This window comes from Gallus gallus, chromosome 14 (genome assembly GCF_016699485.2).
Source record: "Gallus gallus isolate bGalGal1 chromosome 14, bGalGal1.mat.broiler.GRCg7b, whole genome shotgun sequence".
In the NCBI taxonomy this organism is placed as follows: Eukaryota; Metazoa; Chordata; class Aves; order Galliformes; family Phasianidae; genus Gallus; species Gallus gallus.
In genome coordinates, this window is record NC_052545.1 from 13,754,688 (window position 1) to 13,772,673 (window position 17,986).

At 40.4% G+C, this 17,986-nt stretch overlaps 2 protein-coding genes across 8 annotated transcripts in view; one reads left to right on the forward strand and one right to left on the reverse strand.

Annotated features, from left to right (window-relative positions):
* Window positions 1–17,986, forward strand: part of IFT140 (intraflagellar transport 140) — a 77,631-nt gene that overhangs the window by 16,030 nt on the left and 43,615 nt on the right. For all 7 annotated transcript variants that reach the window (NM_001012792.3, XM_046900656.1, XM_025155116.3 and 4 more), the window contains 9 exons: window positions 2,289–2,492; window positions 2,834–2,906; window positions 4,618–4,709; window positions 5,532–5,659; window positions 7,492–7,609; window positions 8,067–8,194; window positions 10,582–10,729; window positions 11,862–11,993; window positions 13,767–13,960. In NM_001012792.3, coding sequence (NP_001012810.3) covers window positions 2,289–2,492; window positions 2,834–2,906; window positions 4,618–4,709; window positions 5,532–5,659; window positions 7,492–7,609; window positions 8,067–8,194; window positions 10,582–10,729; window positions 11,862–11,993; window positions 13,767–13,960 — 1,217 coding nt within the window. The remainder of the gene's footprint in view (window positions 1–2,288; window positions 2,493–2,833; window positions 2,907–4,617; window positions 4,710–5,531; window positions 5,660–7,491; window positions 7,610–8,066; window positions 8,195–10,581; window positions 10,730–11,861; window positions 11,994–13,766; window positions 13,961–17,986) is intronic.
* Window positions 14,244–17,986, reverse strand: part of TMEM204 (transmembrane protein 204) — a 28,622-nt gene continuing 24,879 nt past the window's right edge. The window contains exon 3 of the mRNA XM_415054.8: window positions 14,244–16,383. Coding sequence (XP_415054.1) covers window positions 16,139–16,383 — 245 coding nt within the window. The 3' untranslated portion in view covers window positions 14,244–16,138. The remainder of the gene's footprint in view (window positions 16,384–17,986) is intronic.

A 17,986-nucleotide genomic window follows, 5' to 3' on the forward strand; every position in this document is an offset into this window, starting at 1 on the left:
ACTTTCAAAACTGAAATGAGCCACAGTATTAGCTGCTTGCAGCTATTGTGTTACAGACAGGGATGAAATGCCCAGCAATATGTACCGAAGTACAAATACATGGATTGCTCCAAAAGTAATGCCTCCTATTTGTTTCCATGGAAACCACAACAGATACAAAGAACACTGTAACACTGTTTGATAGAGTGAATTTTCAGCTACAAAACACTATTTTTCAGTGTAGTCATCACCATTAACTTTGCATTTTTGCCAGCAATGAACAAGAGCTGCATGCTGTGCTTCCACAAATCTACCAGCGGAGCTACCCCACTGTCACCACTGCTGAAATGCATCACCCACCACCTCACCGTGCTCACATCCAGTTTAGTCTCCTTAAATGTTCAGGAAGTGTCAAATGTCAGTGGTTGTCATTTTTTTTCCCTCATGAAGTTCAATGGCACATTTGCTTCATATGTACTTCCATGTCAGACTGCCCCTCTGCTGGCATTTGTCACACAGCAACAAAATGTAATGGAATATGGGTGGAAAGGTTCAACCTCTACTGCCATCCCTACCTCTGACATCGTGGGCCAACATAATGAAATAGGAGGCATTGCTTTTGGAGCAGCCCTTGTAGATCTCCCTGCCTGGGAGAACTGGGAGTCACAGCATCCTTAAATCCAAACATCTCTCCTTCATATTTCTCACTGGTTAACTCTTTGGATTCAATACCCTGAAATTATTTTCTGGAGAAGACAGATTGGCAGAAATCTCACATTTCATAGAACTGTAGAATATCCCGAGTTGGAGGGGACCCCAGGGATCCTCGATCCAACCCCTGGCACAGCGACACCCAAACCTCAACTCTGTGTCTGAGAGCAGTGTGCGCAGCCCACTGCCTCGGACCACCTTCATGCCTGACCACCCTCTGTTGAAAAACCTTTTCTTAATATCCAAAATTCATTCAAATGTATTAACATAGCAAGCAAAAAAATCTAATTTAAATTATTTTCTAGGTTATTTTTTTTTGTCACTGTCTCAGTGTAAAGTTTGCTTTCACTGATAGCTAAATAATAAATATAAATTTCCATTTGTATATTTTTTCAGGTAAAAAGAGGTGCCCCCAGAAGGACACACTATACTTTTATACATAAAATGATGTTTTGTCTGCTTTTGTCAGAAAATGTTAGTTTGCTAATCTGTGTCTAGTGGTTTTAAAACAAATGAACAAAACAGCAACACAAACACAAAAACCAACTACTAACACCTGACCCTCAGCCTTTGTGTGTGCCCTGGCCCAGCCATGAAGGCAGCTCCCATTCCAAACCTGTGCAATAAATGGTGTAACTTGCTTCTCAGGGAGCATTATCGATAGTGTTGGAGTTCAGGCAGAGCACCACTACCCTGCACTATGCACGTGGTTATAGGCTCCAGACTGTAAACATTTAACATCTTAGGGAAGAAGAGCTCTTGGATAGTCAACGGGTTGCCCCAGTGCTTTCTGGAAATAATCACCCTGTAATAGGAATAAACGTGAACGGTGTTCGATACAGTTGTTTAACTGTGAGTATGGAAAGATGGATTGAAAAAAGGTGTATTACTTTCTCCTTGATACAGAAATAATTAATCAGCTGTGTGTTAAAACCTGTCCTGGCAGACCATCTCAAAAGCACATCTTATTGTTCTGCGGATTTTTCAAGTGTAACCTCAATTTTAGAATTGCTCTGCTCTGAAGGAGTGCTCTTTTTCAATCCTAAAGCAAAAAGGGAAAGATTCACCTTCCAAACACTCATTTAAAAAGTTAGCTGGAAAACTTCCTCCCTTTTCCTTGAAGAATCCCTGTGTTTTCCTAGTGTGTGACGTAGCACTATTTGTTGAGGAATGTGAACTACTTTCACTGAGAGGGCTCTCAAAACTGCAGAGAAGAATGAGGTAATCAAGTAAGATATTGCATGTCCAACAAATCAAAGAGTTATTAACCCCTTTAAGTGTAATTCTCTTAAATATAAATATAAGGTGGTATAATAATATCTTAAGAAGAAAAGTGATTTTAATTCAAAAACCAGTTCCTTTACTTAAACTGAGTCTGAGCAGCTGGGTAACAAATGCAATATTTTCATCTCATAATTCCTAGTTATTGGCTACAGTTGGATTTTGTGTCGTGTATGTGTGCTTGAGCATACGTACATATAGACACAAAGTGTTTATTTCATCCTAACCGTTCTCATCTCTCTTGGGATGTTGTTGTGACTGTTGAGGTCTTAGATGGAATTACTCACTGTGCTTTCTTTTCTTGCTCCCATACGCAGTGGGGCTCCCGAAAAAACCTCCTGGCAGTGAACAGCATCAGCTCTGTGGTCATCCTCAGTGAGCAGGCCATGTCATGTCACTATAATCAGCAAGTGGCTGCTGTGCAGGTGTCTCCCAGCCTGTTTAATGTGACCTTCTTCAGCACAGGAACCACACACAATCTTCATGTTGATATGACTGTGAATGGAGTCTTCACTACTAAGGTCACGTTGATCTTTTTGTTTATTTGCTCAATTGCTTGCCTAGCTGGAAGTGTAGAGACCGGACTTTCCAAGTCCTTAGTATAATTCTTTGCTACTCCATTTGTATAAGAAGTACTCTTATGGCTTATAGTGATCATACTGTGCTGGTTTTCAGGTGGTGCACTGACTTGGGAGTTCTCTGGATACTGACTTCAGTTTTTTTCAGTTACGAAACCTTCCAACCTAATATACAGGGGAACAAGTAAGAGGTGGCAGTTGTGTGGAAAATCTCAGTGTTTCTGCAGAAATTACTACATGAGCCCAGATGAAACTGAGTGCATTTAAAAAAAATTTTTTTTTAGGATGCTGTAGTGTTCTGGAATGGGAAGCAAGTCACTGTCTTTGAGTGCTCAGAAGATACCTTAAGAAATGCAGGTAGGATTTGGAAAACAGCAGTGAGCTAATTGTTCAGAGTTGAAGTGTTTGTGTTCCTGGATCATAGAACTGTAGAATCGTAGAATTACTCAGGTTGGAAAAGACCTTAAAGATCATCAAGTCCAACCGCAATGCAGCCATACTACCCTAACTAACAGTCCTCTGCTAAATCATAACCCTGAGCACCACATCCAAATGGTTTTTAAACACATCCAGCCACGGTGACTCAACCACTTCCCTGGGGAGCCTATTCCAGTGCTTAACAACCTTTTCTGTAAAGAAGCTCTTCCAGATATCCAACCCAAACCTTCCCTGGCACAACTTGAGGCCCTTTCCCCTCATCCCATCACCAGTGAGAAAGAGACCAACCCCACTCTCGCTGTCATCACCTTTCAGGTATTGGAAGAGAGCAATAAGGTCTCTCCTCAGCCTCCTCTTCCCCAGACTAAACAGTCCCAGTTCCTTCAGTCACTCCTTGTAGGGCACATTCTCCAAGCCCTTCACAAGCCTTGTTGCCCTTCTATGGTTCAAAATGAATGAAGAGTTATATTCTCTTCATTCATATTAACTGTCATAATATTTTTTCACTTCACACTTATGAATACTAATTAGACTTCATATCCCCACACTGTAGAACAGAAAGGTTATATTATAAAATTATGGGTCAGTAGTTAGACAAGTCATCAGCAAAACCAGAACTCAAATATGGGCTCCTAGATCTATGCTTATTTCACTAAATGTGCTGGGATATACCATATTAATTTACCTTAGAATATGCTGGTATTCTTGTATGAGTCACAAATAAGGTCTTTGATTAAAATGCCTTAGCCAGCTCATACCCCCAAGTTCTCCTCAGACCTGCTCTCAGTCCATTCTCTGCCCAGTCTGTTTTTGTGCTTGGGATTGCCCCAACTCAGATGCAGGATCTTGCATTTGGCCTTGTTGAACTTTGTGATGTTTGCACATGCCCACCTCTAAAGCTTGTCCAGGTCCCTCTGGATGCATTCCTTCCCTCCTGTGTGTGAGTGCACCACAGAGCCCGGTGTCATTTGCAAGTCATGTTTGCATAGCACTTGCACAGGAATAGGGAAGGAGTGGATTCTAGCGTCAGCTGTCAGGAAAAGCTGTTTCATACATTGCTGTATGTACAGCTGGGTAAGGTAAATTAGTTTATTCTGTGATGAATTCTCCCTGAATACTCATTCCTTGAGAAACAGGATATGCAAAATTCCATTAATTCTGTCCAGAGTCTCAAGGGACAGTTCAGGCTTTGTATTTTAATGACCAAATTCCTAACAATGAAACTATTTTAAAACCACTCTTTTCTGACAGATGTTTGTCTTTTCAGTTGTAGTTCAGTGAAGGAACGTGTGAATTCCCTTGACAGAACTTCATACTGCACTACTTGTTTTCTTTGTCATTACCCATTTCAGCACCTTCCCCATCCTCTCCCACTTGTTTCCATGGGCAGAATGCACAAAAAGCCTGTTCACAAAAGGAGTCCCAGCTTTCATTGTAGTGTCAGACTAGAGGAAGACCAGAACACCAGGGAGTTTGGGAACCAGTAGGAGTCATGGGTTGTAAAATGCAGTTGATGGAAGATGGGAGTAGTCATTTCCTTTAAGTCTTTTTAAAACATCAAAACACCAACACACACACACACAAGTCCCAGCCAACTGCTCACTGTAATGATTTACTGTGATTGTTCCAGGCTCTTTTCTTTGTGACTCTCCAGTTCTATCGATGCATGGAGAAAATCTGTACACAGTTGAGCCTCATCGGGTCCAAGTCCGTACCTGGCAGGTAAAAGCTGATGAAAGGACAGAGCAAGGAATATTTCTCACTGTTTTTCAGAGACTGATTTTGCAGTTTAAAAGATAAAAGGAGGTTCTGTAAACCTGTTGACTGTGCGTTTGTCATAAAAGAACTCAACAGGTTTTCCTACATTTTGAGTTCTTTAGTCTGTCACATTTAACAGCTACTACACTTCAGGTAACAGTAGTAAGTATCTATAATAGAAAACAGAGTTCTTTCAGGACCGGACTGCTTATGAAGATCTAAATCACTAGCATATGAATACACATTACTAATAGAAAATAGAGTGTATTTTGAGAGCATGAAAATACCCCCTGTATATTGTGTGTTCCTATGGAGTCTTGCTTAAGTTTTGCACCTCTCCTCGTCAACCATAACCAAAAGGAGAAATATAATCCTTATAGTTCTGATGTATAATTTTATTTAATATTCAAGAAAAGGGAGGCTTTGTCAGATTAAGGAATGATTTCATTTATATGTATGTATTATTTATTTTTCCAGCTTCATATTAATGAACGTTTAGGGAGCTGTATTCATGCATCCTTCTTTAATGGAAAAAGTTGTATTACCAAAGGGCCAATTTTTCCAGAAGAGAAATTTAAACTCTTTTGGAGACTATACATCTAGTTTTCAACCTGAAGCAGACTGTGAGACCTTTTGGAGTGTATATAAAGAGTAGTTTCTCTCATTTTGCTGATGGTGATTTGTCTAATACAGAGATTCATTGGCTAGCTTAGTGACAAAATAAAATCCCTCCTAGTTAAACTCCTGGTTAAACGTTCAAACCTGGTGTTATCCCTTTCTTCTCAGGGAACAGTTAAACAGCTTCTGGTGTTTTCTGAAGCAGAGGGGAATCCGTGCCTCTTGGATGTCTGTGGAAACTTCCTGGCTGTGGGAACTGATTTGGCTCACTTTAAAATCTTTGATCTCTCTCGCAGGTATGAACAAGCCTTTAAAAACAATCTATTCATTTTGGGTGTGTGGGGTGGGAAGTCTTTAGGTGACTTAGATCCTTTGGAAAGCGATAACCTCTTTGAATCTCAAGACAATACGTGCAGTCTATATGAACTGATGGCATTTCTGAAGCAAGGGAAGAGACACAGAATCACAGAACGATGAGGTAAGTCATGGAACAAATAATGGAGTAACTTAAAGAGGATGGAGAACTTATGGAAGATATCTAGCCTGGAGAAGAGAAGGCTGTGAGGTGACCTGAGAGCGGTCCATCAATATCAAAAGGGAAGGTACAGGAAAGAAGGGGACAGACACTTTAGCAGAGTCTGTGGTGATAGAATAAGAGGATATGGTTTCAAGCTCAAAGAGGGGAGATTTAGATTGGATAAAAGGAAAAAGTGTTTTACAGTGAGGGTGGTGAGGTGTGGGAACAGGTTGCCTCATGTTGTGGTTATGCCCCGTCCCTGGAGACGTTCAAAGCCAGGCTGGATCAGGCCCTGGGCAACGTAATCCAGCTCTGGTGTTGCTGTGCATTGCAGGGATTTGGACTAGATGGCCTTCAGAGGCCCCTTCCAGCTCTAAGATTTTTATGATTCTATGATTATTTCTGCTGACAGTCTCAGAAAAGCTGACAAAAAGACACAGCTTCTCATAAACCAACAAACTTGGATCCAGTGAATCCATGAAGAAAGTGAATTGTGGATGCCATTCTTTCTGCTGCTTAGGTTAAGTGAGAGGTGTATTTAATTTTGTTCAACTTATACTGCGTTCCCATTCTGACAAACTGCTCTGGCACGTAAAAGATGTGCCTGACACAATGTTCAATTATTTGCTAATGATGAGTTATTTCAAAATTATATTTAAGAGTAAAGTAAACTTTGTTCTCACATACTGTGACCAGAGAACTGCTGAACTGAGGTTGCATAAATACTACATAGGACACAATTTGAAGGTGTTGGTTGTGGGCAAGTTTTAATCAGCACAAGTATTAGTTTGGTTATGATTGTTGGTAGTGAAAGCAGCTAGCTGAACTCCTCCATACCATCTTAAATTTTCATGGCTAATAATGATAATGCCCCTGATACCCCTTATCAAATGATGACAGCCTAGCATACCTTAATTTGAAAGCTAATATTGTTGACTTAAAATAAATGAGAGGTCCAAACATGTAACCCAAGAATGTCATTTTTACAGAATCAAAGATTTCTTGTATGGAATCATATTATGGGTCTGAGTTACTGCCACTTCTTTCTGTCACGTTCTTTAGATTGATGAGGTTTGTCCTCTTTGCTGAATAATTACTGGTTTGTATCTGTAGAAGTGATGAGATTCTTTCGAGATGAGACAGTCTTTGGGAACTTGTTTACGGTTGGAACATGACTGGTATGGCATAAATGCAACCCCCACTCCCCAGTGATGTTTCTTTACTTTTGTCCCAGAGTGTGCTTTTTCCATATGCAGAACTTCAGTGAAAGGCTGTATTCAACATTACAGCACTGTTCAACTTACATAGCAAAATGTAGTCCTCTGAATTTAAAGTCCTGGTAGGATGCTCTTTTTGGATTCCTGTAGAAGCATGGAAGCTTGTCCTTGCTAACTCATTGAGGAATGAGCCTTTCTTTCCTTAACTTCCAAGAGAAAGGCAGGTCACAGCAGGAGAAGCATGGGAGGAGAAGTCATGGGAGGTAGAAGTAATTTGTTGGTGTTGGTTTTAAGTTTTGGTTTTTGTTTTTTTTTTTTACTTGAAAAAAGTTTTGGCCAATGGCTATTGTCACATGCTTGCCACTATATGACTTGAGTCTGTTCTATTTCACAGAGAGGCAAAAGTGCACTGCAATAGCAAGAATTTCTCCGAGCTGTTTCCTGGCCTTGGAAACATTGCATCTGTCAAGTGCAATGCTAACGGCAATAAAGTCAGCATCCTTGTTAGCAAGGTGAGGTAAAACTTCATCTAGCACCCTGTGGCCTCAACACCAGTTAATAGAGTGGTGTACAGGTCAATGTGATTACTGAAGATGCAAGATTAACTTCATAGAAATAAACCTTCAACTTCTGTGCGCTGTACTGGGACTGCAAAGTGCACATCCAAGCATGTAGCTAAATGCTTAAGATAAGCTGTGTTAAGGTTTTGTACGTTTGCTGAGAACAGCACAGCAATGAAAGCAGTAGTTCAGTACAAAAGCTGTTCTGTAGCATTTCAAAGAAATCCAAAGCAAACTTGCTAGAAGAACAGCAAGTAATATTCTGATACTCCTTCCAAAGAATGTTCTTGTATGATTACTAGTACACGAAACTGTAAGAATATGAATCAGATGAGATAAACATACTATCCAAACTTTCAGCCTTTTTCTTTAACTGTGTGCTTCAGCAATATTTTTTGCCTTCTTACAGGCAAATGGGAGTACGGATTCCAAGATCTGCTTCTATGATGTTGAAATGGACAAAGTTACACTCTTTGATTTCAAAGCTGAACGAGGAATTGGTAGGGAAAAGCTTTCTTCTGGGCATGGTATTGACAGGTAAGTAACAATTCTGAGAATTATTACTTGAGGCTTTAAGATAATCTGCCCTATGAAGGTGAGCAACATCTTGATACTGGCATTACTCTATGTAGGAGTTTATGCCATTTAAATTGTTTTTTCAAGAATCACAGACTTGTAGGGATGGGAAGGCACCTCTGAAGATTCTCAAATCCAACTCCCCTACTAAAGCAGGGTCCTTACAGTAAGGTCACACGGGAAAGTATCCAGATAGGTCTTGAATATCTCTGGTGAAGGAGACTCTACAAACCTCCCTTCACTGCTTGTTCCAGGGCTCTGTTGCTCTCATTATAAGAAACGATCTTCCTTGTGTTTGTATGGAACTTTGTGTTCCACTTTTTGTCCATTGCCACTTCTTCCATTGCTGCACACCACTGAAAAGAGTCTTGCCCCATTGACTTGACTTCTGCACTTTAAATATTTATAACGTGACGACATCCCCCCTCAGACTTCTCTTCTCCAGACTGAAGAGTCCCAGGTATCTCAGCCTTTCTTTGTACAGAAGTTGCTCCAGGCCCCTAATCATCTTTGTCACCCTCTGCTGGACTCTCTCTAGGAGATCCCTGTCTTTTCTGAGCTGAGGAATGTGGATCTGGATGCAGTATTCCATATGTGGCCTCACCCAGGTCTTGGTGTGTCAGCCACTCCTCTCAGCTTTGTATCATCAGCAAATGTTCTGAGGGTGGATTCTATCCCTTCAGTCCAGGTTGTTGATGAAGATATTGAACAAGACTGGACACAGCACTAACCCCTGGGGAGCACCAGTAGTTACGGGCCTCCAACTATATTCTGCCACTGATCACAGCCCTCTGAGCTCTGCCAGTTCTCAGTCTACCCATATATCTACCCATCAGTCCACTCATCTATCCCTCACTTCCTAAGCTTCATTATAAGGGTGTTGTGGGAGACAGTGCCATGCACCTTGCTGAAGTCAAGGTATGCAAAATCCACTGCTCTCCCTTCTTCTACCCAGCCAGTGATGAAGGCTACCAGATTGGTCAAGCATGATTTTCCCCTTGGTGAAATCATTTCGACTACTCCTGATAACCATCTTTTTTTCTAACTGCTTGGAGATGTCATCCAGAACAAGTTGCTCCATCACCTTTCCAGGGAAGAACATGAGGCTGACTGGCCTGTAATTTCCCAGATCCTCCTTCTTGCCCTTTTTGAAGACGGGAGTGACACTGGATACTCTCCAGTCTTCAGGCACCTCTCTCATTCTCCAAGACCTATCAAAGATGATAGAGACCAGTTTGGCACTCACAAGTTTAGTTTGACTAAACTGGTGCATTAGCAGCCAATCAACTGGCATCCCTGACTCTCCCAATCCATTAACTAGGGAGTATCAAACAAAGCTATGTAAAGCAAGCTTAAAATGAGGAGAGGTGATGGTTTTTCCAACAACATGCAGCTGAGTGAAAGCCATTCCTTGCCAAAGGAAGCCCACATAAGATCAGTTTGGGAAGGACAGCATCCCAGGGAGGGACCTCACGCTGGAGCAGGGTAAAGAGAGCTGCAAGGAGCAGCAGAAATGAAGCAAAGCATTATGGACTGACTGCAAAGCTCAGGGGAAGGAGGTAGAAGAGGGTGGATGAAGATGGAAGGTATTTTAGTTTGATTTTGCTTCCCTTCTCTAAGCTGCTATTAGTAGGCAATAAGCTACATTAATCTCCTTTAGGCTGAGCCTTTTGCCAGTGGTGGTAACAGATGAGTGATCTCCCTGACTTTTTTTTCAACACATGAGCTTTTTTCTTCATTTTCCCCCCTAACCTTTTGAGAAGGAAGAGGTAGAGAGTGGTGTGGTGGAGCTGAGCTACCTATCAATGTGAAAACACCACAGCACATTAGAAATCCTTGCAGCAATGAGGCAAAATACAGTCAACTGGGTTTTCTAATACAGTGGAACATTAGGGTAGAAATTTCTATTTGCTTTTACAATGATTTTTCTTAATGAATTTTTCTTAAGAAATAACAGCCTTAGAATAGAAGGTGATTTAGACCTTTTCAAAAACTAGGTGTTACGGGCAAAAAAAAAATTGTGGTGTGATTTTCAGTGCTGCAAAGTAGAGCAAACAACCCAATGCAAATTTTGTCTTGTCAGTTAGGCAAATGCGAGTAATGAAAGTTGTTTTCAAGTGTAGTGTCTTGTGCAGTCCATAAGAGGCCACTACAAACTAGTATTACAGCTTCACTGACTTGTGAACAGTAGTGTCTGCATGAGTGATTCATTTATCAGTGCTTCATTTTATAGAGCATCCTGAAATCAAAATTAGTAAACTCATTAGAAAATAATCTACGCTGGATGATCTTGAAGGTCTTTTCCAACCTCAGTGGTTCTATGATTCAATGTTTCTTGGTTTTGATAGGTCTGTTGTGGAGTATCCAGATCTGCACAATCACATCCCTGTTTGCCATTTCTGGGACTGCAGTGAACCAAGACTTTTTGTATGTGAAACAATTCCTGAAACAGGTGTACGGTCCCCAAGTCAGAAGAACAACCAGACTGAGAGCATGGTATTGTGTTTTTTTTTGTTTCTCTTTGCTCTACGTGATGTTTTCCTATCCGAAAAGTAAATCATTGGTACTTTTTTTTAACCTGTAGAAGTAGTTGTTTGCATTATCTTATAGAAAAATTGGAAGTTTTTATTGATCAGAAACTATCTAAGCAAAGAGCTTTCATCAGTCCAACAACTGTTCCCTTCTTAGCCTGCTCACGTGCTTGCAGTGGCCCTTAAAAATTTGTCTGTAGAAAACAATGTCTTCATAAATATTCCTTTAATTTAAGAAGCCCACATTCAACTAGTGTTCTGATTTGTGCACAATTTTAATTAAGTCTTTTCCATTTAGAGATGGAAAGCTGTGTTTCTTTTGTTGGCTGAGCTGACTGTAAAAAAGGTTCTGGGAAGATCAACATAGAAAGTGATCTTATGAAGAATGGAATAGGGATGGCTCAAAATACATTGCTAGGGTCTTCCAGCAAAAAAAAAAAAAAAAAAAAAAAAAAAAAAAAGAACACTTCAACCTAATATTCCTTATGTAAAGAAGCAAAAATGTTTCTACATGAAGTTGAAAAAGAAAAGGTTGTGAAAGGAGTGCAGGTGGATTTTTGGCCCCTATTCCACGGAAGTTTTTGCTGTGGTGACCATTTAGGAAATGAGAAGTCTGATAAACTTCAGTTGGAAATAAATGCTTGTATTTTGACTGGAATAAGTCAGCCATTACACAAACTATGTTTAAATGGTTGATATATTCCCTGGGACTGAAGGCAGTGAACTGCTGAAATTGGACCAGAAATAATGTTGTGTTTAAAAAATGCTGGAAACGAGAGTATCTGACAGACCTGTAGGACATCAGCCTGTGGCTTGGGGCTTCTCTTTTTATGACTGATGAAGTTAGTTCCTGAGATGCAGAGGTCGAGGGCCCTTTGCAGTAGGAACAGTCTGAAATGCAGAGTGAATCTTTGGCAGCTTACTGTAGGGAGGAAGTGTGTGGCTCTGCTCTTTCCAGCAGGTGTGTGCGCATGTGGGTGAATGGATGTCATTATTTTGGAGAGAAGGTTTTGCCAACTGAATATGGAAAATAAAAACAAAACGAGAGAAGGATATTGCATCATAAAAACAAAACAATTCTCGACTTTCTTTTCCAGCTGGATGTTTGGGTCGTGTCATTCTTCAGTACTGAAGAACACGGCCTTTTGCTTCAGGACAGCTTCCCACTGCCATCATTGTATGAGGTTCTTCTGGGTATTGATGTACCTCATTATTACTTTGCGAAAAAGGTGAGGGCATCTGTCTCAATTCCTTCCCCTCCTCAGAATTTTCCTTCACTAGGGTTCAAATGTCACCAAACTGAGCCTGCAGTAGGTAGTGCAAATCCAATGGCAGTTGTAACAGTGGTGTGAAGTTAATTCTAATGTGGGTGTACTTGACAGCATCGTGGCTATTGACTTGTCTCTTCCTGGGTGTTGTGAACTGGATGTGATGTACAGACACAGGAGTGGTTACCAGACATTGCAACTAAGGAGGTGTTCAAAAACAACAAAACCCCATTGTTATGTAGTCACCATTCTTTTGCATTTGAGATGTGTGTCAGGCTTGCACATCCCATAACAGCGGACAGTTCCTGCTAGCTTCAGCAGCAGCAGCAATCTGCTTCCTGTCAGAATGGGGCTTACTTCCCACAGAACAGCAGAGTGAGAATGCTCATTTTGCACTAACACTGCATACTTGCTGCAAACACTATAAATGCATGCTGTAGCATCTTGGAAACTCAACTACGAACACGAAATTGTCTGTATCTTAATGCCATGCGTACTGGAAAAAGTTAAGCCTATTCTCTACAGATTGGTTTTCTGGTTAAGCTCTGATATGAGTATCTTAGTTAAGATCTGTGGTTATAATGAAATATCCTGCAGCCTTCTTGTAGGGGAACCTATTTTGTTTATTCTACCATGGCATTTTAGAAACGTAATGTGACTTCTAATCCCACGATTTTCTTCTGAATAACAGATCAGGGTGATTCTGTGAACCTGACTTAATATGCTGGGTTAATTTAAACAAGGAGACTTTTATCTAGGTATATTTCCACTTTAAATATCTTTAGCTGTTAGAGCTGCTCTCTGATTTTCCCTTTCCCATCAGTTTCAAATGTCAAAGATTTGCTCATTTTCCACTCTGTTAACACTTCCCTCATCATGACTTGTGCTGTTTTACTTTGATACTGCATCTCTTGTTTTTTTTCTCTCCCCATCTGTGTGGATTATTGCTGCCATTAGTTAATTTTTTGGAGGGAGTTTGTCTATAAACCTGTAAGTATCTGTAACTGTAATATTCAGCTCCGCTTCATTGTCCGCTTTTCTCTTGTTTGCATTTTCTTCCTTCAGTAGGATTACATGCACCTTTGTGACTAAATTAATTGTTATGTAGTAATTCATTTTGGAACTGTGTTTTACTATATGAGCAGACTGCTTTAAATACAACAAATCCAGTTGATACAACAGCTGATGGTGATAGTCTGATAATGATAGGACAAGGGGGAACATTTTTAAACTAAAAGAGAGGTTTTAGGTGAGATGTGAAGAGGAAGTCCTTCACTCAGAGGGCGGTGAGATGCTCAGAGCTGTGGGTGCCCATCCCTGGATGGCAGGGATCTGCCATCTTCTACTGTATCTTCTACTTTATCTTCTACTGTACCTAACAATTTTTAAAATAGTATATTTAAAATACTATATTGCAATAGCTTCTGCAACTCATAATACTTTTCTCCCCTGTCTACAATAAAGTTAGTATAGGGTATATGTGAAATTTGGTGTTGTTCATGACTCAGGTCATTTTCTGCTGTTGGGTTATGAAAATTACCATATTACACTCTAGACAGATAATATGATATGGTATTTTCTAGGAAGATCAGAAACATTGTGGCTATTGTCATGATTAGTCGTGGTTTTGTAGGAATAGAAAACTTGGGACTGCAGTGGAAATTTATCATTCAGATACTGAAAGGAGTAAGTTTCATCCTCCTTGATACCTAAATGATAATGTGCTCATTTTAGCCAGGGGAAACTGGGAAAGGACAAGCGGAGTCGGGCTCAAAGGTCTTGCAGATGGCTTCCAGACAACCCATGAGAGATTTCATTGGATTAGGAGACTGTGATAAGGCTACCCGGGATGCCATGCTGAACTTCAGCTTCTATCTGACTGCTGGGGACATGGATGAGGCGTTCAAATCCATCAAGTTGATAAAGAGGTACAACATGCATCTGTATGCATTTCCTTATGAGTAGAGTATATTTTCAATGAAACTTGACATGACGTTCTGATCCTCTTAATTTCACTTACTACTTTTTCTTTTATTTCATTTTTCCCTTTCGTTCTCAGAAAGATGAAATCTTTATTTTACTGACTTTTAATGTAAACTCTGCTTATTCTTTGTCCACAAGGCATTGCCAACTGTAGATTTTGATCACTGTCTGGGGGAAAATGAGTAACCTTCCCCTGTGCCTGGCACAAATTCCACATTCTCACCAGAAGAGAGTGAACATTCATAATTTTATTTATACATCTAAAATAATCACAGTCATACCAAGTATTACGAATTTACTGACCACATAGCTGATTTTTAAATTTAAATGTACATTATCATAATACGGATATTGCAATATTAGAAGAAATAATATAATGTCTTTTAAATATTCAAATAGTTTAATTTTAAAAATCCCTGCAATTAATCATAGCATGTTGCTTCTCGGAAAGGAGCTTTTCCAGGAAGTAATGCAGGCAAGTGAATACAAATTTTAGTTGGTTTTTACAAACCTACTGTTAGAAGAAACTCTTTGTCAGCATTAAAGTGTTCTATCCTGATAGTCTAGAACAATACAATTGTTCTGGAACATCAGTCTCTGCGGAGGGTTGCTGACTATGGACATGGTGCAGAGTAGCAGTTAGGGTTGAGTTTCTTATTGCATCAGAATTGAGTCTGAGAACAGAATTCAAGAGCCAGCTTGATGATCACATTCTAAGTGTAGCAAAGTATGGTGAAAATAATAGTAAAGAGGAGCAGTCTATCAGCTGGGAGCAACACAACAGTGTTACGCAGTTTGTGACATTCACAGCTCAGTCCTTCAGATCTGTCAGTAAGTGCTCAGAGTAGCCTCTGTTGACAACTTCTAAACATTTGTCATTACAGCTAGTCCCTGTGTCTGAAGTATTTTTCATAACAGTTTCTGACCTGTTGCTTTTTCTTCCTGAAGGCTGTGTGCACATGCTTTGTGAGCCCTTGTGAGGCTAACAGGCATCGTGCCTAATTCTGAAGGTACTGATTTTCATGTCATTACCATATGAAGGTAACGGACAGATGTTTCATCTCATGGCAAAGTCTACGTTTGTCTTATTCTCCAGTTTGTGCTGGAGTAGCAGGTACAGTCTCCAATATTCTGTTAGGTGCCTCTGAGCATTGCTGGGCAGAGCTGGATGTCCTAACGTAGCACTCTAGTCTGGAAGTTGCCTGGTAAATGTTAAAGCAAGCCAGGAAGAAACTCATGTGAGCTGGAATATCAGTTATTACTAATGATTTCTGGTGAAGCAAATCAGTAGTATCTATGATTATGAGAGAATCCAGGTAATCACCTTCTGTAGATCTGCCCACAGTGTAACACTGAAGGAGATTTTCAGCACCATGTAAGGCCTGTTCTAGTGGCATGCCCTTTTCATTTTTAATGGTATCTATTTAAATATCTATAGGATAAACCTAAACCTCTCTCTTAGGGTGAAAAAAGCAGTATCTGGAGAAAGTGGAACTGAATTCTTTTGCAGTCCCTTACCATTTAGAACTATTAGAGTTGTAGCTCTTGCTTTATGCTGTGGCTTGAAAAGAGTAGGTGTTGCAGTTAATGAGGAGTTCCTTGAAATGGATGAATGGGATGGGGATGGAAGACTAAAAAGCCATGAAATCTTAACAGCTGTTAAAAATCATCACTTATTCTACAGTGAGTTTTCTGCCTTCTCAGACTGCCTGTTAACTCCAAAGGAAAACTGGTCATCACTGGTTATCCAAGGCTTTCGATGTTACTAAGGGAGCAAGACAACTTTGTCCAGGCAGAAAATGTTAGGTTGTCTCTTTCCTGTAGTGTCATCTGATCTATCTGCTCTGGCTGCACCTGCTGACACATAGCTGTGATGCTGTCAGGATTCTGACAGCCCAATAATCTGCGCTGTACAGTAGAGGAAGAGGGCAATATATATAAAATTATATGTTTTATACATATGTATATAGATGGAGCCCATCCAAATAATAATTGAGGGCCTCTGCCCACAAGAGTGAGCTTTGTGATGTCCTTCAACCCTTAGTTTTAAATTATAGCATATATTTATAGAAAACACCAATGCAGATCTCCTGGGAGATCTTTCCCCTTTCAAGTCCATGCTTTCAGCACGGTGACTCCACGTAGTCATTTTCCAGGCCCCGGCGAAACCGAGCAGTCAGGGTACGGCTAATGACAATGACCCGCGGCGCCATGCAGTCCTCACGCCTATGAAGGATGTTCCATATGAGGATGGCAGCTGCCAGTGTGGCCAAAAGACAGGCTCCAATGTTCAGGTAACAGGACCATGAGAGGTTGGTGTATGGTCCGATGCGGTAGAAAGTCACCAATCCAATGACCAGAACAAAACCTGCAGAGAGTATGAGAATTTTTCAGTTACTCCTGAATTTCTTTAGTGGCAAGATGCTACAAGCCTGATATTCCTGAATCTGTAAAGCCTTTCCCTTCCTGTTACACTGTGCTGTATGTGTTCTTTAACTCACCTTTAAACACAGTGATATATGCAAAACAAGGTGCCTGCAAAGCAGTCTTAACATTCAGCTTAAATCTGTTGACTCTGGTCTAAATTTTTTACTCCTTTGTTGTATTTCATGTTTTATCCTTCTGTGTTGCAGAAATGATAAAATATATGTTCTGTGTGTGTATGCATGAAAGCAAACAAAAGAAAAAGAAAGAGGGTGAAATCACTGGGTACAGTCCTACTTTTTCAGTGTGTCTGCAGAAGCTGCCAGAAGCTTCTGTTCCTTTTCCAACAGTAAGCACAGCATTAAATTCCTTAAAAGGCAGTTAATACAGGAATAACAACAGTGCACTTATCTAGTATTTCCATCCACAGATGTCACGACGTCACTTGCAAAAACATAGGAGAAAGAAAAAGATTTTCCTCTTTTTTTTGTGTGAGCACCACTGATAAATAGTTGTCATATTGCAGAGATAAGGTGAGGTGACTTTCCTAGTCATGCAGGATATGCATGTTAGAACAGGTAGAATCGTTCCTCGACTCCCGTTTTTTAATGTTAATAAGAATGCCCATTCCTTAAAGAACGCAGCAGTCAGCACAGTTAGTTTTCTGCTCCCTCTTCATTGTATTCGTTTTTCTATCCCTATTCCCAGATAAAACTGCCTGTCAGCTTTCCGAGACAGTTTAGGTTGAAACAGAGGCAAATATGTCTCTAACAGAAAAAAAGGCTTTCTCTTTGTTCTCATAACTTAACCACCACATTACAAGAAATTGCACTGACAAAGGGCCCCCTTCACAAAGGAAGATGAGAATAAACAAAGGCCCATAAGCAGCCAGAAGGGTTTGTAGATGCTATCTCCTGAAGTGCGTGGGCAAGGACAAGTGAAGAGTAAGCCTTTCTTTACGAAGCACCAGTGTCTGCATGCTCTGTTTTCTCAATTAGCTGCACTTGGAAACTGTTCCCACAGATAGACCACAATGCTCTGAAATGGTCCGAGGTGCCTGGCTCTGCACCTTGGTGTTTCCATGGAAGAGCACAGCCTGAATGTGCATTCTATCAGGTGTTTCTTCTTTTAGAAAAATGCTAGCAATGCAGTGAAGAAGAAAGATGCAAATTATATACAAGGGGAAAAAAAAAAAAGTAGGGGAATTAAATACCAGTGGAAGGGGAAGAAAGCTCATTGCTACTCAAGTAATCATGGCATTTATTATCCTGAGGGTCAATGCAAAGACTCAGTCCTCCTTATAAATGGATGTGGAATGAGTATTAGGTCAGGAAATATCTGACTGCTTTGGTGTTCTCAATGCCTGCCTGGAAGGTGGTTTCTAACTCAATTGCATGCTGCATCTCCTCCAAAAGTAGCTCTGTCCCACAGATGGCATGTACCAACCACAGATGGCTTGCAGCGAGGCATTTCTCCCTAAGGATATACAAGGAAGACCTAGGTTCTTACGGTAAGAATAGGTGTTTGCTTCCATTTTTCCAATCTAC